Here is a 27,503-nt window from a genome sequence, read left to right on the forward strand (position 1 = left end):
TAGTAATTTTATAACAGTAGTTTTGGAATGAACTGCTACATTTAATAAGTTTCTTTGCCATGATAATAACCAAAACTTGTCGTAGTGAATCGTTTTAGCAGATTTTAGCATAGTTTCTACCAGGAATTTTAATTCTAGTGGTTTTATTTGCAGAATCTTTGAATGATGCTTATCGTTGGATAGCTGGAAAAAAATACTTACAAAGTATGACAAACTCTTCAGAGCAACTGGCAAACAGTTTGGAGAAATCACATGGGCACAGACTTTGTGAAACTAAATACTCAAACAATAAAGTAGAAGGTAAATAATGTATACTATTTATAATAGAAGTGTACACCTATGCACATTATTATATGGTTATGGTCTTAGCACCTCTATCGGGGAGACCGAGTTCGTTCCCTGGAACGCACCTCTAAATTATGGAGTAATGTGTTTTGTTAATGTAGGCAATTCACTTAATATCACTTGCTTTGGCGGAAATGACAAAAAATCGTTAGGAAACCTGCATGCTCTTTGTAATGTTTTTAATTGCACGTGAAGTCTACCAATCTCAAGTTTGCCTGCGTGGCGGACTACGGCTCCACTTATTCTCATCTGAAAGGAGACCTGTTACTTGTTGTAGTAAGAAGTTACTGGGTTGATAACGATGACATATGAACAAGTATAAAGTTTGTTTGTTGAAAGAATGCGTTCCTGACGGATCGCGATTGAACGAACTATGTTTCTTTAATTTACGTGCGTGCGTTCCTTTGTTATATTTTTTTGTTTAGTAGCCCTAATAACGAAAGATGATTAAATCTTTTTATAATATTCGGTTAAATTTCGTGTTGAATAATGATTGTCAAAAAAGTTATTTTTATACTGCGCTATTACAAGGTTATGTCAATTGCATCATTGTAGGTAGTAACAAATTAAATCAATAATTGTTTTACATAATCAACTGATGACGTTAAGAACTTCTACCCAACTACCAAAGCGGTCTTAAAAATTACTTATATATAAAGATATCCAGATTGTAAAAATTAGTACATACAAACATACTGTTTATTTTTAATAATACCACTGTTTTGATAATACCACTTTCTGAACAATATTTTGATATAAACAAAAAGTTATATTTATTAATATTACAAAAAATATAAACCGTCTAACTCTTCACTTATGGGCATGGTACCAAAATTGCTGGAGCTACTACATGCAAAGTATTTTTTATAATATAATGGAAAGCCATCACCTTTAATGAGGCATGCAACAAATACTGCCTACAAAGTTCCACCCGTCGTGCATCAATCTAAAGCTTCACGTGCCTATAATTATTAAATACGACATGGGTGTAGAGTAGTTTTATTAATAAAAGGTCTATACTGCAGGTTCTTAACTGTACCTAAACTTCTCATTGCTTTAAAATCAAAAATATAAAAGAAAACTTTTTCATTACAGGTGTTCGATTATCAGCGTCGTCTATGGAACTATTTAATGGCGCGAAAAAAAATGACCCGTTGGATTCAAATTCGGAACCTCGAATTTTGCCAGCACCAGTTTTGAAAAATAATCCGAGCCGTGCAAACAGCCAACCGCGTAAGCGTCCATTTCCGTCGACATACGGTTCCAAAATTAATAGCCAACCGTCAAAAATTGCCAAGGAAACTATATCACAAACGAACTATATCAGAAAAAGTTCTATAGAAAGTGGCTTGATGTCCAGTCAGAAATCACAAGGCTTGGTTGATAAAGTACACCTAACACCGTTAGTAAACATACGTGAAGTTAGCCCTAAAGTTTTAAATAGCACGTCAACACCTAAGCAAAATTCAATTAGAAGTGTTGCAACACCATTTAGTAAGCGAACTGAGACTTCACAAGGAAAACAGTGTTCATCGGCAAACAAACATGTTAAAGACGCAAATGACAGAAAATCTTCATTAGATCAATCTGGCTCTACAAATTTCAGTAAAATTACTAAAGAGACAAGTATGATGGATGTAGATGGGGTTAAGGTTATAAGCACCTCAGATACACTCGGCTTAACAGCAAAACTTCACGCGCATCGTGTGCCACTGAGGGATAACAAAGCCACTTCGTCTTACGCAGACGCTTCAACAGAAAATAATTCAGACCTATTTTCTAAAAATACTGTTAATAAAGGAAAAGAAGTCTTTGAACCCCTACCTTTTAAGGAATTTAGAACTATGTTTGGAAGAAAATCTTGTTCTGATTTAAAAGTGGCGAATTTTAGTATTTACGTTACAAAATTAGACAAGTCTGTCACGGAACAAGATATAAGAAAGTATTTATTGAAATACAATATTAACGTTATTGATGTAAGTTTACTAAGAGTTCCACATAAAACAAATTATTCATCTTTCAAGGTTACTGTGGACGAAGCTTCTTATCATACAGTTTTTAATGAACACTTTTGGCCAAGAGGTGTAATTTTTGGACTGTGGCAAGACAATCAGTAACTCAAATTCACACAGAGAAATTAACTGTGTGTTATAAAGACGTTCATGTAAAGATACATGAGCATTTCTTATTCCTTAGTGGACAAAGTTCGAAGGATTGAAGGAGAATTTAATGTACGGTCTCAGCTTATGTCACTAACATCGAATAGTAATCGTTAAATTAGTCAGTAGTGACAACGACGTAGATAGGTTCTCTTAATTGACTCAAATAAAGATACTAAAATATGTTTTCTGTAAAAGCATTCAATTAGGTGTAGTTCTAAAGATATTTTAAGTTGTGTATGCATGTTAATAAAACGGGTGTAGTTTAAAAAAAATTGTTTATAAGTAGTAGCTCTATAAGAACTGTTAAAATAAAAAAGTACGTTACTGTGATATATAAATACTGTAATATATAATACCCTTGATAGTTTTATTTTTTGGAATAAGAATTAAGCCTATCCTACTAATATTATAAATGTCAATGTAAGTTTGTCTGTTACGCTTTCACGCAAAAACTACTTTTTTTTACGACATTAAGCTCGGCTCCTTTGGGAGAGGTGATGAAAGTGTTTGACGATTTTACACCATAACTCCGACAAATTATAACCGATTTTTTTGAGGTTATAATATGTGTTTAAATTTGCCCAAACTGTGGTTGGAGGACAGAACTCCTCAGCGGACAGCAGCAAACCCCTCATTTTAGGCTTAGCGATACTGAATACTTTAATTTGTTTTTAGAACTACAACTAAATTTAATGCCACATCAAAAAACAAAATCAAACGCAGACGAAGTCGCGGGCAACAGCTAGTACTGTAATACAAATGTAACCCACCTTTTTATCTGCCTGCAATCTTATAAAATTATAGAACACAAAAGCTGCTATTGTTGCTTAACAGTTAAGATGTATTTTCTTGTGCATGTCTTTAATCATATAGTAGGCACATAGTTTTTATGTCTCACTAATAGTTTTCTCACCGCACGCCAAGTTATGAATTTTATAGACAGAATTTTGCTAAGTACTCTAAATTGCAATTTTCTCAAGGATCCCCATGTTTTTTATTATTGATTATATAATAATTTAGCTGCCTATTGGTGAAAAAAGTGTTACAACCGGTGCAGTAGTATCAGAGCCTAATCGGTAAAAATAATCAAAGAAACAATAAAATATTTACTCTTTATAATATTAGTATATTATACAGGTAGAATAGATGACATCAAGCGCGGCTATTATTAATAAAAAGCATTGACAGTCTATTGGTATGTACTTTTTGGGGACCAGGTTCGATCCTTGGCAAGCACGTCATAGCTTTTTGCAGTTATGTCCGTTTGAATTGTGTAAGTGCCTCTATTTTAACATTTAGATTACGGAATATATTTTCCTGCTACTCTTCCTAGTAACAAAGATATTTTTTATATTTTTATTTATTCGTGTAGTTGATAAAATAAGTACTTAGTTAATATTTAATAATAGATAGTTTATGTTATTTAAACCTCATTTTGGAATAATTTTTTATTCAGCATATTTTAAGATTTTGTTTAGTAAGTAAGGCATTGTAGATGTGTTTTCGAATGTGTCTGTTTTAAATTACTTTGTTTTAACTTAAAAAGTTTTATGTAGCTAATTTATTAATACTTGCGTCATGCTCTTGTTGTCTTTAGTCACTATTATAAATATTAAATTTCAAATTAAGGCAAAATCTTTCCTTTTGGAACCTGCTGCAATCGTCGATATAAATCCTGAACCAATAAAATTCTGGTACTCCTAGTCAGATTTAAAATCGGTTAAAATGGGATATACTACGCAACACTAAAATTTGCTAATGGTGAGAAAGCCATACTTCTATTTAAATAACAAAGGGACGCCTTTGGGCATATTTGAGGCCCATAAACTCCTCTTATCTAGTTTCATTCTATTTATTTTATTAACTTATTTGCGTTAATTACGTTAATTAGATAGTGAAATCGCTTGAAAGAGAACTATTATTTCGAACTTTGTAATAGGTTAGCTTTATGACTATCATTTCTTTTATTTTATGCGTAAAAAAAATACTACGAAAACCGACTTTGTTATATAACTAAAAAGTGTCACAAAGGTGACTTGTAGGAGATGCAACGTATGTGTCCTACTCGTAGCTGCATCGTATTTGGTACATGGGTTATTTTAAGGTGTTTTTGTTTATGAATAAAACTTTCTAATGTATGACACTAAAAAGCAAGCAATAAGAAAAATCAAGTAGTTTATTAAGTGTGGCTGTCTTTTTATCTTTATCCATACCTCTCCTACCATTTACTTTATTTTATTGAATTTTCTCCACTGTTGATTTATATAGTATTATTTACAAGTTATTTTAAAACAAGAACGTTCATTTGATGAAGATATACTAACTTTAGAATATTGTTCCCCCAATGTACATAGTTGAAGTTGCGGATATGACAGATTATACAATTTCTATGAATTTGTAAAAAGTATGGAAATTGGTTGTTACAGCTACCAGGTATTAGGGTATTTTGCGATTTATTTAAACCGTGTTTATTATAAGAAACATTTTCTGGTGTATAAAACGGCCTATGATTTTTTGGGAAGGAAGTTTTTATGACATCATAAACTGAACCACCATAACAAGACCCTATAAAAACGAAAGGCAAACACTTAGGCGAAAATACTCGTTTTATATCTCTGTCTATTTTTACGCTTAAAAGCAAATCAGTTTTTATACTGAGTTTTTATAGACAAAGATTAGTCGGCATAGTCCTTGTTTGTAAATAAAGTATATTTGTCATCCCCATCTTCAGCCTAAAATGTACTCACCACTACCGGTCTCCTCCTAACTATTTTATGAGGGAAATAAAGCTTAGGCAGATTGCTGCTCAAAAATTCAAAACTAAAATACTTTATAATCATAAAAAGAACCTTTGAAACGTTAAGTATTAAGCCTGTTTGTTGTGACACTACTGCTGCGCCGTGCTGGTTAGTAAGGCAGATTCTACCGAGAGGAAGCCAATGGCAAAAAGCGGTATTATATACAGCTAAGCAATCAGTTTTCTATAATATTGTGAGAGATTAAAACTGCCTTAATCGAAACAAATCTGTATTTAAGAAATTCATCAATAGTGTTGTAACCATGATATAGGACTTTAAGATATCGTTTAAACTTAGGTGAGGAAAAATCGAAAATTCTCAAAAAAAGGATTTCTATACTTTTCTTAGACTATAAATAAAGTCTGCATAAGACGTAACTAATTTCTGTCCGATTTTAGTAAATCCATTGTTTATATCCACTTTTATTTATAATTCAGCTCCTGTTTTATATAAGTACTCCTCGCATAACGGTAAAAGCAGTCAATATATTGATTTGAAATTTTGTACACAACGTTATTAATAATATACAAGTTTTTCTTACCTTTAGAACGGGAATTAATGTCAGACTGAGCCTTGACCGAGTACATCTAGGTGATGAAAAATATGATGCTAAATAACAAAAAATAAACTGAGCAAACCAAATACCTTACTGCATATTGTCAAAGAATCTACTTTTAGCCTAGAATTACACCTGTAAGTTTTACTTACGTAAGTCACTTACGATTAATTTACTGATGTCAACAACTTTTTAAGCTAGTCATACTGATTTTCGTAAGCTTTAAGTCGCTATAAGCAGCTTAAGTAAAACTTACAAGTGTAATTCAGCCCTACTGTTGACAAATTAGCTAAGAGCCAAATTAGAGCAAAAAAGATCATGCCTTACAGAATGTTGTGAATCATTTATACTTGACAATTTAGCTTAGAGTTCAGACTAAAATTTGAATACAGCTGAATTAGAACCAAAAAGAACATTCCTTACTGCATAACAATTACTGTGAAACACTCTACTTTTAAACTAGACACTTTAGTTTTGAGCTCAGACTAAAATTAGAATGCTACCGAATTAGTACCAATATCATTTGTTTTAAATTCAATACAGCCACGAATTATACAAAGCAATTTCAGCGCGCTAATGAATATTGCGTGTTGTAGACGTCGAGTAGGATCAGACATGGATCAGACAGATTGTCCATGCCCGGTGAAGCTGTCACTGCCACAAAATTAACATATCTTACCTACGTATTGTATTTGGACGATTGGTAATGTCAAAATGATTAATGAATTTTTCATTCATTTAAGATAGTAACTTTACGACACTTATATGTTAGTTAAACATATTATGTTGTATGGTATTATATGTAGTTTATTTAAAGTCAAAAGTCAAAGTCAAAAATATCTTTATTCAAGTAGGCCCACAGGTGGCACTTTTGATGCGTACATAAGAACCACACGGTAGTGAGATGATGGCGATAACCACATTCGTAAACTTAAAACTAAAGCTACGAGGGTTCCAAACGCGTCCTGGTCTAAGAAGAAGCCCACAACAAACTTAGCCGGGTGTTTTTTTTTGTTATCACCATCTCACAATGTCATTTTAAATTATTAGAAGAGCAACCTGGTTAGAGCAATAATTTACACCCAAGCTTTTTTATCGTTTACGTAGTCCTTTATCCTATAATAGGACTTTTCTATAAGCTTACGTTTAATACAAACTTTGAACTTTTTAAGAGACATCTCCAAGATGACAATTGGTAGTTTATTGTAGAATTGTATGCGTGATGCGTGATGCGTGATGCGTGTGATTGTATGTGTAAAATTTAAAAAGTCATACTAAATACATACCTTTAATCGATTTCTACGTTGCAACTGTAAAACACCTTGGTTTACGTCTTTGTCATATGATTAAATGCTTACTTAAATCTGCAGAGATTCTTGTGACTTACTTCAGTCAACATACTGGAAGTTTTCTTTTTAAACACCTTATAAATATTAAAATTATCGGTAACAAAGACAATTAGAAAATAAAGAAAATAGTAAAATTACAGAAATCCATGACCAGTGGTAGAGACTTCCCTTCCCTTCACTTAAGTGCATTTTAAGCGTTTATATCATTTGCTTTAAATGTAAAGTAACCTGGACGCCTGAGGGTCCTCTAGAATGTGTTCGAAAGTATGTGAAATCCCTCTCTTTTATTCTGAGATCTGTGTGTGTATCTGTGTGTGTAATGATATATTTTTTTTCAAAACTCATAAGGATTAAGTTATTATAACATAATACTTTTTAATTGTTTTTATTCGTTTCGATTTATACGCAATTTAGGACAACATCAAACCAAAAATGTCATATCCTGTTGAAAGATCATCCTTGCCGAACATGTTTTGAACATCGCCATAAATTCATCTCTCATGATTTATACAAATGATTGGTAAACATTTAGACGGAAATACGGATACACGTGGACCGTTTATATTTTGTATGATTGAAATATATTCAGGGATGCAGCGTAGTTGAAATTTACTTAAATTACTTCATATAATGACATAATGGGGTTTTACTTCCAATATACGGACATACTAAATTACTCTGAGTGTGGCACATTTGTTGAAACCTCTATGATTGCTTTTTTTCTTTTATGTTTTTGCGTGCAATAAAGTTTTTTATTACCAGGATAAGTAGAGACCCTAAGAAGCAGCGCTTCTTTCCAAGCTATGTTCGCATAAAAAGTGGTCTCTTGTTCTAAGAATCAAGCTTACTTAATTAAAAAACACGTGTATAAAGTTAACCTCAGTAGGAATATTATTAGACGGTCATAAGACGGGTTTTCTATTCCAAACATCCAATTGAACTTATAAAAAGTTTTCGAAGAAAATTAAATTCAATGAAGTATCAACAATTGAATGTAATGTCAAACAAAAGCAAAAAATTTCAACATTACGAAAACAGTTCTGGAAAGTTCCTAAAAACATTGGAACGTTGTTTGAAAATATTTTGCTTGAAACATGATGAAATTCTTTTGTCGGTCTTGTTATTCACGCCGCGAATATTTCAAAATACTTCGATGCCATACAAAAGTTATTCGTAACGACGAACTTTTAGCAATTTATGAATAAAAGCGTATCTTATTATATCCCTTTTATGATCTTTAACATTCCCATTGCTTAATATATCAGCATATAATCGCGTCCGCTTGAACCTTCTTTTCTATACAAATATATAAAATGTCCCTTTTTAATTGCAAAAGGATGGTTTTTTTACTTAATCGTATGGATGTACTTATATAGGGTACTCATAACAAATAAGCTATTTCTATAGATTTTGGTTCAGCTAATCCTCTAAATCGTCGAATGAGGATCAGCAGGTGCTACATATATAGAAGATATGGAAGATTGTATGTCACAGTCGAACTTTTTTCAAAGTAACCCTAAGGGTGTGGAATAGGGGAAAAGTTTTAATAGAAAAATTGATCGTATTACAAGCTATACATGGAAAAAGTAACAGGCAATCGCTTGTAAGCAATAAGTATACAAGAAGAGTAACTTGAATCTACAAGTAGTTACATATACTTTTGGCAATGGCAGACTTCTTCTATAGGTGGAGTACTCTGTATACTCTGCCTTTGAGACAGATCGACACGACATCTATTAGGATATACGAGAGAAAGAAAGAACATGTAAGATTCATGAATATGTCTCATATACTGCGAACGAGTTCATAGATTACAATGAAGCTATTTTTTCTCTGTCCTTGACGTGACACTCCGAGTTGAAACTGAGTATCTGATCTTTGATATACCGCTAAATACCGCTGCTAATATCCTCTCTCTGCTTGTAACCATCAAAATCAGTTTAGACGCATAATCGAACAGACAGACAAATATTTTTAAAACATTTGCCTGAGCTTAGTAAATAGACAGATCAATTCAGTTTATTTGTATCACAGATAATTTATTAGTTCATCTATTTTTAGTTTCCACAGTTGTCAGCCCTGATGACCACGGATCACAATAAAACTATAAATTGTTTATCTGTCTATTTTGAGGCATCTCACGATTGGTAGTTGGCTATGCTCCAGAATTCCACGGGTAACGTTAGAGCTGCCGGCAGATCATTTGATCCACAAAGCCAATAAAACATGTAAACAGAATAAAGTAGTAAACTGTAACGACGCCTATAAAATTCGGTGCGTGGAAATCAATAAACTTTATTCCAGAAATATAATTGCATATGAACTTAAAGCTACAAAGTTTATTAACGATGAAAAAATTTCAGTAGGTATACATGAAACTGGAAAGGTTATGTAGATAGGACAATAAAACAGCTCAATTTTGGGCAATGCAGGTCAAGTTTTGTCACCAAACAGTTAACTTTGATGCTCACATAAGCAATTATTGCTGTGTATGTGACCTTACTATATCGAGGTATAAGGAAATACTTATGTATACTAGAAAATACATCTAAAATGTTTAACATCTATCACCGTTATTGCAGTACCTACGTAGCACTTGAGAAGCCCTATTCACCCTATTTCACTTAACAGCTGTGACAACAAATCAATCGTCTTAAAGATCGAATTATACTTGAAGTATCAAATGCTAAAAGCTAGCTAAGGGGAAATTAAGTTTAATTAGAAAAAGCAAAGTACTAAAATCATAGTCATCATAATAGTTTGAAACTTTAATCTTTAGTTTTAATAAAACTATTGAATGCTGTACATTGAAGATATTTAAAAAAAAAATTAAAGGGCACTCTAAAAAAATTCGTGAAGCCGCAAGGCACAGCTTGTTTAATAATAAAGATTATTCCTTACCAAAAGGCGATGTCGATGGTCGCCCATAATTAAAGGAAGCTAACTGATAATAGTAAATTAATAATAAGTGACTTTATTTCCCATACCTACTGAATTGAAGGCAATTATTCAAATCATTGGCATTTAGAAATACAAAATAATTGGACCAATTAAAACGCCTGTATCCAGTACAATTTGATTATTTATTTACGTATTGTTCTTTAACTTCGCCCCACTGTTTTTGGGCCACTTCCAGGCATTACTTGCTCAAAATTGCCGATATTATTGAACTTTTAGGCAATAAAGTCATTAAATATTTTACAAACGTAAATATTAACTATATCCAAGAAATACATAATGTTATGATGAATAGAATTTTTGCTGCAAGTTAGGCCGTAACCGGACAAAACCGGCATAAATTCTCCTTGCGCCACGTGTTTTGGACTCTTACCCGTTCCGGTTAGACATTGAGCGGTGATCGTTAGAATTTCCTGGTAGTCGAAGCTTTTCTGTTTGATTTTGTGCTTTATTCGTCTTAGAAAAAGACGTGCTCCGGTGCGATTGTTCCGGTGCGATTTCGCGAAGAAACCGATTAGGGGTATGACTTCCATATTCCCTTATAGGTTAGGTTAGGTTAGGTTATATAGGTTAGCCCGCTACCGTCTTAGACGCATCATTACTTACCGCCAGATGACATTGCAGTCAAGGGAAATAAAAAATAGTTTAATTATTACCGTTTTTTGATAATTTCTAATGTAACATACATTGTAATAACATACGTATGTTAATAACACATTTGGAATTATCCAAAAACAGCAATAATTAAACTTTTTTTATTATTTCCCTTGACTGCAATATCATCTGGGCCTGGTCGCACATACATTTTGACATTTTCGATCCGGCAGGGGAAATTTATAATTTAAACACGTACCGCTAAGCGACCGAAAGAAACCGTAGAAACCGATAAAGGGAGTCGGTTTAATAAAACAACCATACCTATTCTAGTGAAATTGCAGTCAGAGGCTAACTTGGAGTGGAATAAAAAAAAAACAATTTAGTGAGATTATTTGTATAAAATTCCTCTCCTAGTAGCTGAAAATAATAATTATTATCAAACCTTTGAAGGTATCCTAAGACTACAGTATGATTGGAATATTAAAGCATAAAAAAACTTATGTACACGTGCTAGATACTTCTTTGGCGTAGACAGAGCAATTTTTTACAAAAATGTTGTCGTTTGCCTAACAATAGAAAAAAGGTATTTAATACATTGAAAGTTTTATTTTAACGCATGATCTAGTTATCTCATTATGGGACAACCAAATTTCAGTGAACATTTAAATTTGAGATTATTGTACAATTGAATCAATTAAATCACCGGAATGAGCCAGTACACTTTGACAATTGAAAGTGTACACTGTCAAACCTTTTTAAAGTCAAACTAAAATGTTGACTATAGCTAACTTCAGCCTTAAACAAGAATTAAATTGAATTGAGCTAACTTCAGGGTGTCGTTTTATTGTGACGGTGTGCGCGCGCATCGTTAAAATTTACTCTCATCATTTTTTCCTAATGCGCCAAAAAAAATATAACTTCAAATAGTTACAAATATACTTTTAAAAGCTTACAGGTTATCTTCTGATCTAGGACGTAATTATTGAGCTATATTTCACTATCGCATTTTCTGTTTCGTTAGGAAGTAGGTCAAAGTAACTTATTTGTCGGCTCTAAGCTTATGATCCGGATCCAGATTATACTCGTAGTTTTGGTTGTAACAGCTTATGTGCTGAAACAAAATGTATGTCGGCCGGAGTAATGCAATAGTTCTCGTATTTTTATATTAGTTTGTAATTTTTTTGGTGTTCTTTTCTGTGCGATTGCAACGTAGGTATCCTTTTTTTCCTAATCTATCTATCTATTTACGAGTATAAGTACAAAAGAGAAAGTGTGTGGGTATGTTCCGTATAGGCTCCGAAACGCTGGACCGATTTCAATGAAACTTTCAGGGAACCTCCGGATTGACCTGGCGAGTAATCCTGTAAAGTTTGGTGACGATCGGAGCACTCTTTTTGAACTGTCAAACTGTCAAATACAGCTTTTATTTACTATGATGATATTCTATTATTGGGTGTACGTGGGTGTAGATAATGATCTTCACCCGCTCGAGAAGAGAACAGAAGAGAATGAATACGGAGAAAAATAAATACTTTAATATATTATGAGGCTTAAATTAAAAATTTAATGATGTAAGTTTATTGTTTAAATAAAATAAAGCAAAATCTAGCCCGGCGAAGCGGGCTCGGACGCTAGCATTATTATAAAATGCAAACTTGCTGCGAGGAAGAAACACAATCTAACGATCTCAAACAACACGCTGGCCCCAACATTATACGCTCAACGTGATAATGGGCAAATCAGAATTGGTCCCAATAATAGCGCTAACATTAGCAGTTTACCATTCTGTGACAGTTCTTAAAAAAATATATATAAATTCGTGATGTTGAATGAAGTTACAATTTGAGAATGTTGCCGCAAGAGATATTATACATATGTGTTGTACCTACTGGTTTACGATGACAAACGAAACGAAAATTAAGAAAAAGCGAAGAGTCCATATACCTACTATGTTATACTTTGTATCAGTAATAAATAAATCGAAATTAAACTACCTGTAAGTCTTATATATTTAACATTATCATAATAAGAACAAGTTTTCCTAATTTTTTTTTTAAATAATTATTATAACATGATTTTCGTTCAATCTTTATAAGTATGGAAATTATTGCCCGTTTTCACTAATGACGAACCGTACAATGTCCAAATAAGTAACGCCTAATCTAAGGGTATTCCTAGGCATACATCTACCTTTGACGAATAGTTATCACTTAGAGTTAGTGAAATGTTTTTTTTCTATAGACATCGTCGTCTAAATCAATAGGCATTCGATTTAGGATATTCTTAAATTTACTGAGAAGGGTCATAAAAGTTCTTCCTGGGATAAGTAGATGTAGAAGCGTAAATCACCTATATTTTAATTAATTATTGTTTTTTTTATTTAGTTTTTAAATCTGAGTGTCATTTATATTTATTTTATGTTAATCTCTCAATTTTGGTTAATGGGTTCCTGACATGAAATAAAATGATTTTATTTCATGTCAGGAACTAGCTATGTGCGTTTAAAACGGACCGTCGCATCACAGAATCCTCGTGTTGCCTTAGTGCAAGATTTGCCCGTTTGCAATCAAGGCTTTTTCGAGCATGTGAATACTTGAAAATCAGACTAAAATGGATGTTTCAAAACTCAAATTTTTTACCTTGGGCTTTTGACGAACGAAAATACCAAAATCAGAAGTACAAGATTTGAGACTCTAATGTCCGTTTTCAATAATGACGAATAAGGCAATGCCCAAATAAGTAACGCCTAATCTAAAGAGATTCCTAGGCATACATTGGAAGGCTACCAAATGCCCCAATAGCTCGTGTAAGTCCGATTACAATCACTATTTATTCCCACGGAAAAGTAACCGTCCTCCGGTTTCTACATTTTTTCCACAGCCATCTGCTCACATCCCCTCATGGACTCCCGAATTCTTGTAAATCACCCTCATCCTTACAAAGTTCTTTAAATACTTATCTCTTACTCTCGATACTCCCGATGGTCCGTGTTCTCGTCCCCTTTTTTCTTGATACCCCAATAGTTTTCTTAGCTTTTTCCCTTTTTTCTGTTTCCCCGTTCCGGCTTATTAACTCTTCCAAGATGTCCCCTTTTTTACCTTCCTTTCAAAATCAATGTCTATGACCAACTTCCTGTCATCTTTCTTGGTGTTGCCAGGAAAAACTGTGCTTTCTTTATTAAAACCATCTATAAATCTACTTATTATATCAGTTCGTCCAACTTAAGGCTAGGCTTCTGAATTCTTTGTGAGACGTTTTGTTATTTGAAGGAAACGGAATCTAGCGAAATCTGGGGATTGGGACTAGTCAGTTTATATGAGGTATGTATAGTCACCCTACACAATAAAAGTATATGGAGCGTGGGTTACGAGTGGCGTTAAGACGAACATTAGTGCCAGATTTGGAAATGACCTATAAATAGGTAAGTATCTGAACCAAGACAATGCACTTCTTTTGGCTGCTCTAGTAGGTACTTGCACTTATTTGTTTATTTATTTTTATTATATATGTACATAATGTACAAGAATCTGTGATTACAAATAATAATATATATTTTTTGTTACATATAATAATAGGTATATATTTGTTTTTGCTTGTCAAATATATCCATGGTACATATTCGTATTTTTAACCTTTGCATGTATCCATTTTTTTTTCTTTTTCTCTCTCTTTTTCACCCACTGTCTAGAGTCACTGGTAGAGATCTCTTTTATTTTATCCCACTACAACTTAGCTCTTGAATGCAATCTCTGGTGGTAAGTGATGATACAGTCTAAGATGAGAGTGGGCTAACCTGTTAGAGAGTATGGCAGTTATATGTATTAAAACCACTATTGGTTTCTACACGACATCTTGCCGGGACGCTTACAGGCACGTTTTTTCGGAAGGGTGGTAACTAGCCATGAACGAAGCCTTTCCTTTCAAGGAAACAGAAGTGTTTCCTTGTCCGCATCTTATCTTGTTAACGATTATTTCACTTCTACGAGTATAAACTAAATAAATATATACTCGTAATATAGATCTATAAGATATCTCTTCCAGCCACCCTAAGATTTGAATGTGATCTTACTGCTTTGGCCTCTTACAGGCTCCGTGCTTCTTGCAGCTCCTGCTCTTCCTTCTGTACGTATACCTTTAGCAATCTATAATTAAGTTTAATCGTAAATAAGCACTCTACTAAATGGACTTACCATATAAACGGAGTACTCCTGTTTGAAACTAGTTTAAAAGCCCGTACACTCTGGGGTGTGCCATTAATCTAGTATGAAATCTTGTTTAACAGAGAATATTACTCCGCTAGACGTATACCAAGAGCCATTGACTAAAGTTTGATCCTAAAGTAATTTGGTTAACCCCACGCTCATGCATATGGGTCTTATACACAACGATACGATTTCACACAAAATTTGGAGAGACCGAGAAATATCGCTCCGATGACCAAACTCGTACGCACACTCGTCTTCTCCATTTTCCTTTATGCGTCTGAAACATGGACACTATGACCTGCAGACAGACACACACCTCCGGTGTTTATCTGTATATTATAAGTATTAATGTCCATTATTCATAAAAATATTCATGTCATCTCAGTACCTATAGCAATTAGTTTGGGGCTAGATAAAAATGAAAAACTTAAAAAACGAAAAATACTTAATGTATTTTTTATCTCAATTTCATTACAAAACTATAGGCTAAGACCTTAATTTAAGTTTGAAACAACCTGTATTTGGATTTCAAGCTCTTTTCTATATAAGCTTTATAACTTACTAACTTATTCCCGCGACTTCGTCTGCGTTTGATTTTGTTTTTTGATGTGGCATTCAATTTAGTTGTAGTTCTAAAAAAATTCAAGTATTGAGTATCGCTAAGCCTTAAATGAGGAGACAGAACTCCTCAGCGAACAGCAGCAATGCTGTCCGCTGAGGAGTTCTGTCCTCTATCACCAACCACAGTTTGGGCAAAATTGAACACATATTATAACCTCTATAGCACGAAAAACAATTATTTAAATCGGTTATAATTTGTCGGAGTTTTGGTGTAAAATCGTCAAAAACTTTCATCCCCTCTCCCAAAGGAACCGATCTTAATGTCGGGATATAAAGTATCCTATATTACGTACTTCTAACACTTTCAAGAATATGTGTACAAAGTTTCATGAGGATCGGTTAAGTAGTTTTTGCGTGAAAGCGTAACAAACAAACTTACATTGACATTTATAAAATTAGTAGGGATAGGGATAATATGTGTTGAAGATTGTTGTAGCCTAAATCAATAAAAGATCAACAAATACGGATTGAAAATCCAGTCACCGACTGATTGGCCGTTTCACTTCGAAACTAATATATTAAGTAGTAAGAAAGTAATAAATTAGTACGTAAATAGATATTAAATAGGTAACTACATAGTTATAGGCAATATAGATTATTTCATTGAGTTAATTAAAAAAACCCTGCACGAGTAAGTAAGTCATGTTAGGTAGTAATTACATGGTTGAATGTACGGTTTCAAGACCCGATCTCGAACCATTGATCGATAACTGAATTCAACTTATAAATGTAAATATCAATGATTCTAGCAGTGTTTATAAATAGTCGTAGAATAAGGTTCATTTTCCTATGTACTAATAATAAGCTGTATATTACTTTTCCGTATGTCACCATACTGTAACTTACAAACTTGTATATTGTCGTCCTGCTCTAAAGTAACTACCTATGTCTGTATCACCATATGTTTCTATATTATCATCTCCTTTTGGATGGCCATCTTTGTCTCACAAGAACTCCAATAAAGATACCGATTTGCGCGCGCTTCTGTGAGCATAAAAACCCTGCCTCACACGGCAAAATCACGCACTTCACTCGCTGACTCTGAAGCGAACGCATCTCCGGTAAAACAACTACACCTTGTTGTTCTATTTTAACTACTGTGGATTGGACTCGTCTACGATCCTCCACAATATGTAACCAATTTATAATATTTTATAATTTTATGATTATGCATACGGACATGCACTATGTTTGACACTGTTGTATAGTATAGTATGTACAATTCTTTTTTAAAATCTCTCTTATTTGTAAGAAGAAATATTTGACTTTGACTTCGACTGTAGTATCACTGAGCCATGGAGGTCGTAAAAACGGTCGCCTATAGCGATCCATGAGCAATTGTGTTTATTAACGGTTCATTAAAAAACGTACCTAATCGTACTATCGATTTGTAAAGACTAGACTTTGCGTTTGAATTCTTTGTGAGACTGACGCTCTAAGCTATTATTCAATCTAATACAAAATCTTAAAAACAGATTGAATTTAGTAGATATCCTTATCCATTGGTTGGCCCATAGTAGGAAAAGGTTAGTGTTAATAAATTAAATTTTCTCAACGTCTGAATATCGAATATAGAATATGCAAATGTAGTGATGACGAGTGATGAGTTATAGCCGCAACCGACAGTTTATTAGGGTAAAAAACATTCAGTATTCCTAAACTTCGGTAGGCATGTCCTGCATAGAATTGCTCATAGTAGTAGGCGATGGCTCTCCACTAACCATCAGGTGGGCTACCTGCTTGATCCGTCAATTATTACTATAAAAAAGACTTCGTCAAAAACCTAAACACCTTAAAAGTGTTTAAGCAGCTTCAGGGGAATTATTACAACGTGGAGATAATTGAAACATAGTACTTCATTCAACGTTGAACGATTTGACTAAAACGTTGTTGTTGGAACCACAAAATGACGGTTTCTTGTTTCCTGTGAGGCTTGCGCCTTGGCAACTTACCTAGCAATTTCGCAATATGCATTAAATACTAGATTTTTCGTATGTTCCTTTTGAGCAAATCTGATTCCTATGCTATAATGTTATACTATATTATATTATAACGTTATTTAATATAAAAATTATGTAATATTTTTTTTATGCGTTTTAAAAAAGGGAAGTGTGCTTCGACGATGTTCACGCATTACTTTTTATGGGGCTTAGCAGTTATCTAGTTGCTTATAAATGTCTTTTATGAAAATCTTTAACAGAAAAAAAATAAACCACTTGCATTCAGTACCATGGTTAAATAAATAGTCATATTTCATACCTTTATTAGGTACTAAATAACATTTTGAAGTATTTTTTGTATGATTATTTTAAAACTATATATTTTTTTGAATACATTCAAGAATAATACTACTTTTCTTTATAATTAACACTGTGATTGTTTATACCTACCTATAAATGAATGATAGTAAAATCTGTTTGAGGAACTGTTGTAAAACCGGCTTGAACTGTAGAGTCACTACAAACAAACTTGGTGTTTTAATAAAGACGAACGTGTTCAAATAAACGATTTTTGGGTGGTTATTTAAAGAGGATATTTGACGTCACAAAAGAATTTTTTACTCCTCCGTTAGTCGGTCGGTCGGTCTGCCGTTCGGTCAGTCTATTGGTCGGTCGGTTGGTTGATCGGTTGGTCAGTTGTTCGGTCGGTCAGTCAGTCAGTCAGTCACGGGTCGCTAAATTAACACACATTGGTTGGTGAAATCGGCCCTATTGGTTTTGAGCTATCCCTAGGTGTTTTATTTATGTATTTATTTGCAATGTAAAAGGGATATTTTTGCGATTTTTGTTTCTGTTGATTGATTATAAACAATAATGTGTCTACGTCGAAATCGTCATCAGACAGCAAATTGAAAAATACTCAACTACTCAACTGACTGAATAATTATCCCAAGCAAAATTTTCATATTCAGCAAAGCCCATTATTTTTTCATATACATTGTATTTTTTTTTCTTTGTTAATTTTGACAAATTACAAAAGTACCTACGTACTTTTGTAATTTATGTCCTGGCAATACGAGTACATTAAATCTTGCCTGAAACTGTACGTAATTAGACATTTAATTTCTCGTGCTGTCCTATTTAAAAAAAAAAAGAGCTCGGGTAAAATGGTTTTCGTTGCCTAATCCTGGTCTATCGTTTTATGGTTATAAAGATAGATTTCACACACGATACCGATCCGTGATCGCTGGTATTGTGAATGTGTTCAAACACTTTGTTAGTAAAATAGACCTGCTTTGAACGGCTAAAATGTACGGATATGTTTTCTTGAAGTACAATGTATTGCTGATTTAAATAAATCAAATCTTATAGGCTTAATTTATTTCGAAAAATACTATTTGGTCTCGTCAAACTGATGATAAAGACGAAGGATGGCTACAGAAACTATACAATAATAAGTATTACACTGGTTGCGCTTCGATACCCGGCTATTTTAACTTTGATATAATTGCAAACCTCAAACCACCAAAGAGCGTAAAAAATAGGTTTTTAGTTTTTTTACAAAGTTTCTTCTTTTTTGTAAAATATTAACTTACCCTCAGTTAAGTCGGTTTCAACCTGTTCCCCTAATATTGGCATATGGCAATGGCATTAGATTAGTTTGCCCATAGTGAAAAAAAACAATATTTAACTTATGCTACTACAAAACCAAAACAGCAATATATCTTTTCTGGGGACGAGTTGAGCAGTTTTGTATTTACAGCCAAGCATAATTTATATTTGGTTAACCTGGTTTATCCCCGAAATCCCATTATGGAAGTGTCATTGCGTAACTGCTATATGGAAGTGACAGCTACGTGCTAATTGCATTTGAAGGTTTGTACACTTGCAGTAACATACTTTTTACGACGAATATGGACATCATAAGTATATGTAAACTACCTGCTGCCTTCTTTTTCCGCGATTAGTACGGTTTTCACCAAATCCCGTGTAAACCATTTGTTTTTTTGGGATAAATCCACCACGATCATGCTGTCCCAGTTCGGGTTGGTGGACTCCACACACCTCTGAGAAATTTATGGAGAACTCTCAGGCATACAGGTTTTCAATTTTTTTTCTTCACTGTTGAAGAAAGTGATATTTAAATTGCTTAAAACGTACATAACTTAGAAATTTAGAGATGCGCGCTGGGATTCGAACTCAGCCCCCCGAAAGTCAAGTGAAAGTTCGATAAATCACTAAGCTTTTACGCTTGATAAAATTCCTAATTCTGCTTATTTCGTTAAAAGTCAGAGAACCAATTGGAACTTTGGACATTGGACATACACATAAAACCGTCTTTAAGTTTTTCGTGAAATAAACTCGACTTTTTTTATTTATATCATTAATAAAGTTTAATGTTTTAAAAGAGAAGGATGAAATCTATTACTTCAAAATCCGGATCAGTCAGGAATATTCCTAGTCGTTTGACGGGAACTTCATCCGTCTATTGCAGAGAGATGGGTTAAAACTATTTAATCTCTCCGGAATTTAGGGATCAATGTATCACGAAATTCCGTTTTAAAGCGGAAATTACAGCTTCAATATGCCAGTACGAGCAATTGACCTAACTTTCAGCTTAATTAGGTTTTGCCAAGCCTTTACGCATTTGGTTTTAGAACTCATGGGTGTGTGACAGTTTCAACACGTATAATGTTGGTGTATAACGTAGGTAATTAGAGCTGCAACGATGTGGAACGCTCTCTCTGACGAATTCGGCTCTTTTCATCTTTAGCGCTTTTTAAATCCCGAGTAAGGAAATAATATTATGATAATATTATTGTCGCCATAAATTTTTTACTTACGTCTTTTTTTCTTGCTGTTACTTGTTTGTGCGTATGTTGTACATATAATATTATATTTATATTTATTGTATTTATTAATGCAGTTATTAGTGTATATATTTGTATTATTGCTATCTCCCGCCTGTCAAAAGTCTCCGTTCGCAAAGGTAGCCTTGAAAATTATGTTTATTTTGCTTAAAATTAATTTTTTTTTTCCTGTAGTTTTTATCCGTTTTCATGAAATAATGCTATTTAAATAAACAAATAAATACTTTTTACCTCAGAACTTTGTCATTTATAAACCAATTACAAAAATTCCTTTTTTGTTTGAAACGTGAAACTTCCAATGTTGTCCCATTTTTATCCAACTTAGATCTATAAAAGGGATCCTGGAGAAATCGAGGGAACTTTTCAAATATTAAAGGCACAAAGGCAAATTTTTATAAAGTAATTGATGGCCACCGGAACTACAGAATAACATCTTTTACATTAGTTGCGATACGAATATGGTACAACGTATACGACTAAAAAAATTGAAAATTAATTTGACAAAAAAAAGACCTTTCAAAAAAAAAGTAAAATGAAGAAAATTACTATATACGGGTTTTTTTTTATACAATTCGGCAAAGTAGGTTATCAAATTTTAACATTTTACTTAAGACCAACTGAAAATTCTGTAGATAAAAATTAATTTCACATATAAAACATCAAAGAATCTGTATCCGTGAAAACCTTTCAAAATAGATACTTGTACAATACAGCTGTAAAACGCATCGCCTATTCCTTGTTATCTTTCCTTTGTGACCAGACCAGAGAAACCTTTTTCCAAGAATTGTTCAAATCGCCTTCCGTACCGCTATCATTTTACTCTCAACTAGACAGTAGACATCGCCTTACCATTTACTGCCTTTGCCATTATCGGGACCGTCACAATGAACTACATTTTACGATTGTCCTATTGGGATTTATTTTCTACTTTTTCTAGCGGAGCGGTGATAGCCTAGTCGGTAAGGCTTCGGCATTTCTTGCGGTGGACCGCGTTTGATCGCCGGCACGCACCTCTCACTCTTCGAAGGTATGTACGTTTTAAATTGAAGCAATAAAATTTCACTTGCGTTAACGGTGAAGGCAAAAATTGTGAGGGAACCTGCATAACTGAGAGTTCTCCATAATGTTTACAAGAGCGTGTGAAGTCTACTAACGCGCACTGCGTCAGCTTGGGTGGACTATGGCCTCCCTTCCATTCTGAGAGGAAACCCGTGCAATGTGATGGGCTGGTAATACCTTGATGCTGAAATCCTATTGTAATATTAAGGATTATACAAACGATAAAAAAGCTTGGGTGTGAATTGCTCTAGCTTCTTAGCTTAATATAAATTTACTGGAAGATGGTGATAACAAAAAAATAAATTTTCCCGGCTAAGTTTGTTGTGGGCTCTTCTTAGACCAGGGCGCGTTTGGAACCCTCGTAGCTTTAGATTTCAGTTGGCGAACGAAGTTATCACCATCCCGTTATAATAATGTAAACAAATATGTTTGAACGCTTCATAAGTGCCTGTGATAGGCCTACATGAATAAAGAAATTTTGAATTTGAATTTGAATTTGATAGACGTCCACTGCTGGACATAGGTCTTTTGTAGGGAGTTCCAAATTCCACGGTTCTGTGCCGCTTGGATCCAGGGACTACCTGCGACGCGCTTAATGTCGTCTGTCCACCTCGTTGGGGGTCGGCTTACCAGTTCGGGGCTGCCATGCCAGCACCTTGGGACCCCAACGTCCGTCCTTTCTCCGAACTATGTGACCGGCCCATTGCCACTTCAGCTTCGCGACTTGTTGAGCTATGTCGGTAACTCTGGTTCATCTACGAATCTCCACATTACTGATTCGATCGCGTAGAGATACTCCGAGCATAGCTCTCTCCATCGCTTGCTCAGTGACTCTGAGCCTTCTTATGAGAAAGATATGTCCCTGCTATTTATTCCGGGAAAACGATTCTCAATTGAATACTATTACATTCAGGTATTTTAAATGAGCTCTATTTATAGAAATATTTTTTTTAAATCAATCGTCATAAACTTAAGCAGACAGTAGTATACTAATGAGCGAATCACGTCCCGCCAAATTCCACATCTCAGAGAGTTGAAGCAACGTTAATGTATTTTTAATATGTACAGATGATGTAGTTATTAGGGTTCCTTATACAAGATTCTTAAAAGAGTAATCGTAAAGGCTAGCGCACACCGAACAAGGCAGGGTAGATCATTTAAAATCTAATTGAATTTTTCATCGTAAACTGAATACCTGTGATACAGATACGGATTACAATGTCTAGCGATCGGTCTGGGAAATCCTCTGTGATAATTTGGGTCAGTTTTGTGCTTAGGGTCTCAAGTGATTTTTTATCATGGACCAATTGACCCTTATTTGCTGTTACCTTGATTTATTTTTTAGTGTGTGAGATATTTTGTTATTATATTCTCATTCACGATACCTTTTCTTTTCATGATATGGTGTTATTGTATATTTTCATATGCTGTGTTTACTTTTAAGAAAACATTACACTTAAATAGAATATTTAAAATTTTAAAAACGGTTGTATTAGTGTAAGTGTTTGTAAGTAAACCTAATAAATAAAATAAAATAAAATATGTGTGAGATTTTATCCCGGCTTCTTCTCGGTAGAACCTGCCTTCCGAACCGGTGGTAGAGTGAAATAAATGAATTTTGAATTTGAATTTTGGAAAGGAATTTTGAATTATCTTTATTTTCTACCTACTTTTGCTTATTCAATCGCGTGAATAACAACTACGATTTGTATGTCATCGGGAGAGCGCCATCTATTGACAGTACGGTTTCCCAGTATAATAACTAGATGGCGCTTCTTTGATACCATGTACAGAATAGGTATCTTACAAGCGACCGAATAAGAGAACGTAGGTAGGAAATCTCACACTTGGCACTCTGCCCGACCCCAGAGTGTGTTGCTCCACATATCTTTTTAAATAAATAAAATAAAAATAAAGAAGCTTTTTAATTCTTCATACATTTACAAATTGACGATAAAATATAATTTAATATTTATCCTTAATTTTAAGTAAATAAAGTAATAAATAATAATAACAATAATTAAAATCGGTTCAGCCATAATCGAATTTTCTAGACACATGCCTATGCACGGCAATGTTATACGAGAATTTATATAAATAATTGCCGTGTATATAATATCTTATATACACGGCAATTATACATATATAATGGAAATTATACATTATACGGATTATTCATATATAACGTATAAAATTCGCTAGTCAAAAAGTCAACGTGTAAGTGCTTAACATGCGAAAAACTAATTAAATTGACGGAATAATTATTTCAAGTTAGAACGTACATGTTCTAAGGAGAAACATGTGGTATATTATTTCAGTGACAATGTAGGATAACAAAATAATCTTGAGCTAGCAATCTTTGTTTATTTTGTTGTTCTCGCGATATCCTTGTTGCTGGAGCTTTTCTATTCCTCTACAATGTATCTCTAGAAAGCAATCCCACCTCATGCTATGCCTGAGTGAGAAACTGTTATACTAAATTCATGTTCCTAATCAGTTTATGCACGGCACGTCTTCGTTGGCTGGGTGGTAAATAATCACAGCCGAAGCCTCCCACCAGACCCGAGCAGAGAAAATTCAGAAATTATGGAGTACCCTAATTGCCACTCCCGTGGACCTAACCCGGGACGTCTAACTTATAAGACCTCAATGCTCACCACTGCGTTAAGGAAGGTTGAAAAAAAGAACATCAGGGAAGTCAGCAGCTAAAATGACTACAGATCACTCGCATACGCAGTACAGTCTACCATTAAACTTACTAGTTTTTTCAGTAAGAGTCCTTTCTTTATATCTCCACTTACGGCACGATAGATAATTTTTCTTTTTCCTTACATTATACATTAATTAATATATAATAATAAATATATATTTTTGCAACCCTCCCAAGCGCAAAAATCTTCCATAAGGAAGATTAGCGTAATGTAATTGAGACCTAACCAACCATGTATTTTATTTTTTATTTATAATAAACAGATTTAAATTTAAAATTTTAATTTTTTTAATTGGTCAATACAAGTTCATCGGACCTCTCTATGACGATCCTGAAGTCATCACCAAAGCTCAAGAGACGCAGACATCGCAAGAATCGCAAGTAACTAAATGCACGACTAATTTTGTATCGAAGATGTCGCGAATGCGATTCCAGTACGAAGACACTTCTTCCAATTCTTATTGCTTTAACCAATTAAAGCAAAGAAAACATAAACACTGTCTTAGTTTTACCTCTTTAAAAGGAAAACAACTTTGTTCATAAAATATAGCCGCTATTATTTTAGTCTTAGAAAGAAATAGCTTCAGGCTTGCCGTATAAGATAACGCGGCTGTTATAAAATGGTACAGCAAAGTTAGCAAACGAATAAAGAATTTTAAAATTCGACTGGCTATTGCGATGGTTGATTGCGCGACCTAATGCGCGACTTAATTGTTACAGTATTTTGTAAAATTTAAGAACAATTATACTTACTTTTGATAACTATAACTTGATATCTATACTTATAATAAAACTATAAGTGGAAGATTTCTGTGCATTTAATATATTTTGAAAATTTTGACCGGGGGATTTCCTGTCGGTCTGTCTGGCTGTATGTCTGTCTATCTGTCTGTCTGTCTGTCTGTCTGCCTGTCTGTCCAGGCATCACGTGAAAACTACTGAACGGATTTAAATAAAATTTGGTATAGTGGTAGCTGATATACCGGGTCAACATATAGGATACTTCTTATCCCGATAAACAAAAAGTTTCCTCCGGGAAATGGGATGCATTTTTTTATCAATTTTACTTCATAGCACCGTTAAATTACGACAAATTTTTATAATTCTTTTTTTTGCTGGTAGGTAGCGCTGCAATTAGTTTCTAGGTGCAGACGAAGTGGCGTGTGAATAATTTTATTAAATTTATTAGAATTTTTCAAGTGTGTTAATAATGAATAGTTTCCAGGATAATAAAAATTATATTTGATTCACTACGTGTGTTCATGATATTGTCGGTGGGTATTTTTATATAATTACGGGTGCATTTGCGATACACTTCACTCTTGTATTGAGACTTGACAGACGATGCAAAGATACCTCCTGGTGTCAGTCGTTATCATATGAAAATGTGACACTTTGATGCAATAACAGAGTTATCAGGGTTTCTATATTTAAGCGTGCTATTCCGTACACTTTGCTTATGTTCAAAAATTGCTTATCCAGGTTTTTAATCCTGTGCATTGTCGTAGTATATTTATTATTATTTATTTATTTACCTTACGTTTTAATTAAAAAAAACTGTGCTCCAAGTCCTATCTTAGGTGATTATCTCGTCTCAGAGGGTACCTGATTAGTAAGTAGGTTTAAATTGAAATTCTGTGACTAGTCAGTCAATGAGTGAGAGGTATAGTCGCTTTTACTCGTATGTATGTATATGATTGCAATAATTATCGACGAAATGTGCGACGTAATAAAAAATATGCTTTGTGTGTTAAATTATGTAAAGTATATATATATATATCCTACGCCTGATTTCAACGGGAAAAAAGAGATAAAAAGTGAAAACTTTAGAAAAAATAAAGTAAGCCACAAGTAAAAAAAAAAGTAATTTTTAAAACACCTTAAAGGAAATCTAATTACGAATAAGATGCCCTTTTAAATTAAACGTTATAAAAATAGCTTGTAATTTTTCCCTCGCTGGAGATCTTCTTAGTTTTATTAAGCTTTTATCTCGGTTTCCAAGAAAGAAGATGCTTGAGATGTGTTTTTTAAAGAGAACTCTGACATTATAAAACACGGAACAATATAGAATACCTTCTACTGAAGTAGCCGAGACCACATGCTTTAATATAAAATAAATGAGATACTTACTGCTTTAATTTTATGAGTTCAATCATTTAACATAAATATTAATAATTAATGCTCTATACATATTTTTCAGGGCCTCTTAAGAAGGCTCAGAGTCACTCAGCGGGCGATGGAGAGAGCATTGTTGAGAGTTTCTCTACGTGATAAAATCAGAAATGAGGAGATCCGTAAAACAACCAGATTTATCGACATAGCTCAGTGGCAAGTGGAAACGGGCGGGGCAAATAGCTCGAAGAACCGATGGACGTTGGGGTTCCAAGGTGTTGGGATGGCAACCACGCAGGTAAACGCAGCATTGGTCGGCCCCCAAAGAGGTTGACAGACAACATCAACGAATCCCTTGCAGCCGCTGGAAACAAGCGGGCCAGGGGGCTGTTTCAACCCCCTACATAAGACATATGTCCAGCAGTGGACTTCAGTCAGTTGAAGTAATAATAATAATAATAATAATAATAAAAATAATAATAATAATTTATTCACAAGAATGTAGGTACATACAGTTTCATTTTCATAGATCGTGGTTTTGCCGTAATTGCAACCCCGTGCAGACCATTTTATTCCACCGGCTCCTATCTGAGGCCAGTCTAGCAATAGTGTGAAGTCTGCCCATCGTGCTGGTGTACGGCCTCTCGGTCTCTCGCCTTCTATGTTCCCCGTGATGATAAGTTTTTCTAGACTCTCATTCCCACGTAGCATAATATGACCGAAATAAAAGAGCAGGCGTTGGTAGCATATAGAGGAAAGGTTTTTACCCCTAGCCGTGTGTAGTTACAATATAATATAACCCCTATATTATATTCATCATAGGCTTTGTCCCGACATAATGTATCCTTCGTTATATGTATATGGGCATCTACTGTTTTAGTTAACGTGTAGCTAGCACGTTAATTAAAACACTATAATAACTTAATTTATGGGTAATTTGTTACTAACTGGCCTATATTTTTTCAATAATCAGTTAATCTAGTTGTTTGTTATATTCATGGATTACAACAAAATTATCTAAAGTGTCAACTACAAACTTTTATCTTATCTAAACTGACGTGTTTTAAATAGTTTTATAGCTTTTGTTACGATAAACCTTAAAATTAACGTAAAAGGAACTAGAAATAGGAATAAATTTACAGAATAAATTATTATCAATTGCGGACATATTTGTATTTCACGAATTTCAATGTGACTTCATATTTTGCAATGTAAGAAAAT

At 33.8% G+C, this 27,503-nt stretch overlaps 1 protein-coding gene across 1 annotated transcript; it reads left to right on the top strand.

The window, feature by feature from the left end:
* The first annotated feature begins 172 nt into the window (after nt 1-172).
* On the top strand, nt 173-26,616 carry LOC120633430. Its single transcript, XM_039903638.1, has 3 exons — nt 173-300; nt 1,441-2,321; nt 26,371-26,616. Exons 1-3 carry the CDS (start codon nt 207-209, stop codon nt 26,614-26,616), a joined length of 1,221 nt encoding a protein of 406 aa, XP_039759572.1. The 5' UTR covers nt 173-206.
* The last annotated feature ends 887 nt before the right edge of the window (nt 26,617-27,503 follow it).

Source organism: Pararge aegeria, chromosome 21 (genome assembly GCF_905163445.1).
Source record: "Pararge aegeria chromosome 21, ilParAegt1.1, whole genome shotgun sequence".
Lineage (NCBI taxonomy): Eukaryota > Metazoa > Arthropoda > Insecta > Lepidoptera > Nymphalidae > Pararge > Pararge aegeria.

Excerpts from the sequence above, each read along its gene's own strand:
- LOC120633430 (XM_039903638.1), top strand. The coding sequence starts at position 207 with ATGACAAACTCTTCAGAGCAACTGGCAAACAGTTTGGAGAAATCACAT. Across the intron at positions 301-1,440 it reads CTCAAACAATAAAGTAGAAG|GTGTTCGATTATCAGCGTCG; the intron begins GTAAATAATGTA and ends TTTTCATTACAG. Across the intron at positions 2,322-26,370 it reads ACAATATTAACGTTATTGAT|GGCCTCTTAAGAAGGCTCAG; the intron begins GTAAGTTTACTA and ends CATATTTTTCAG.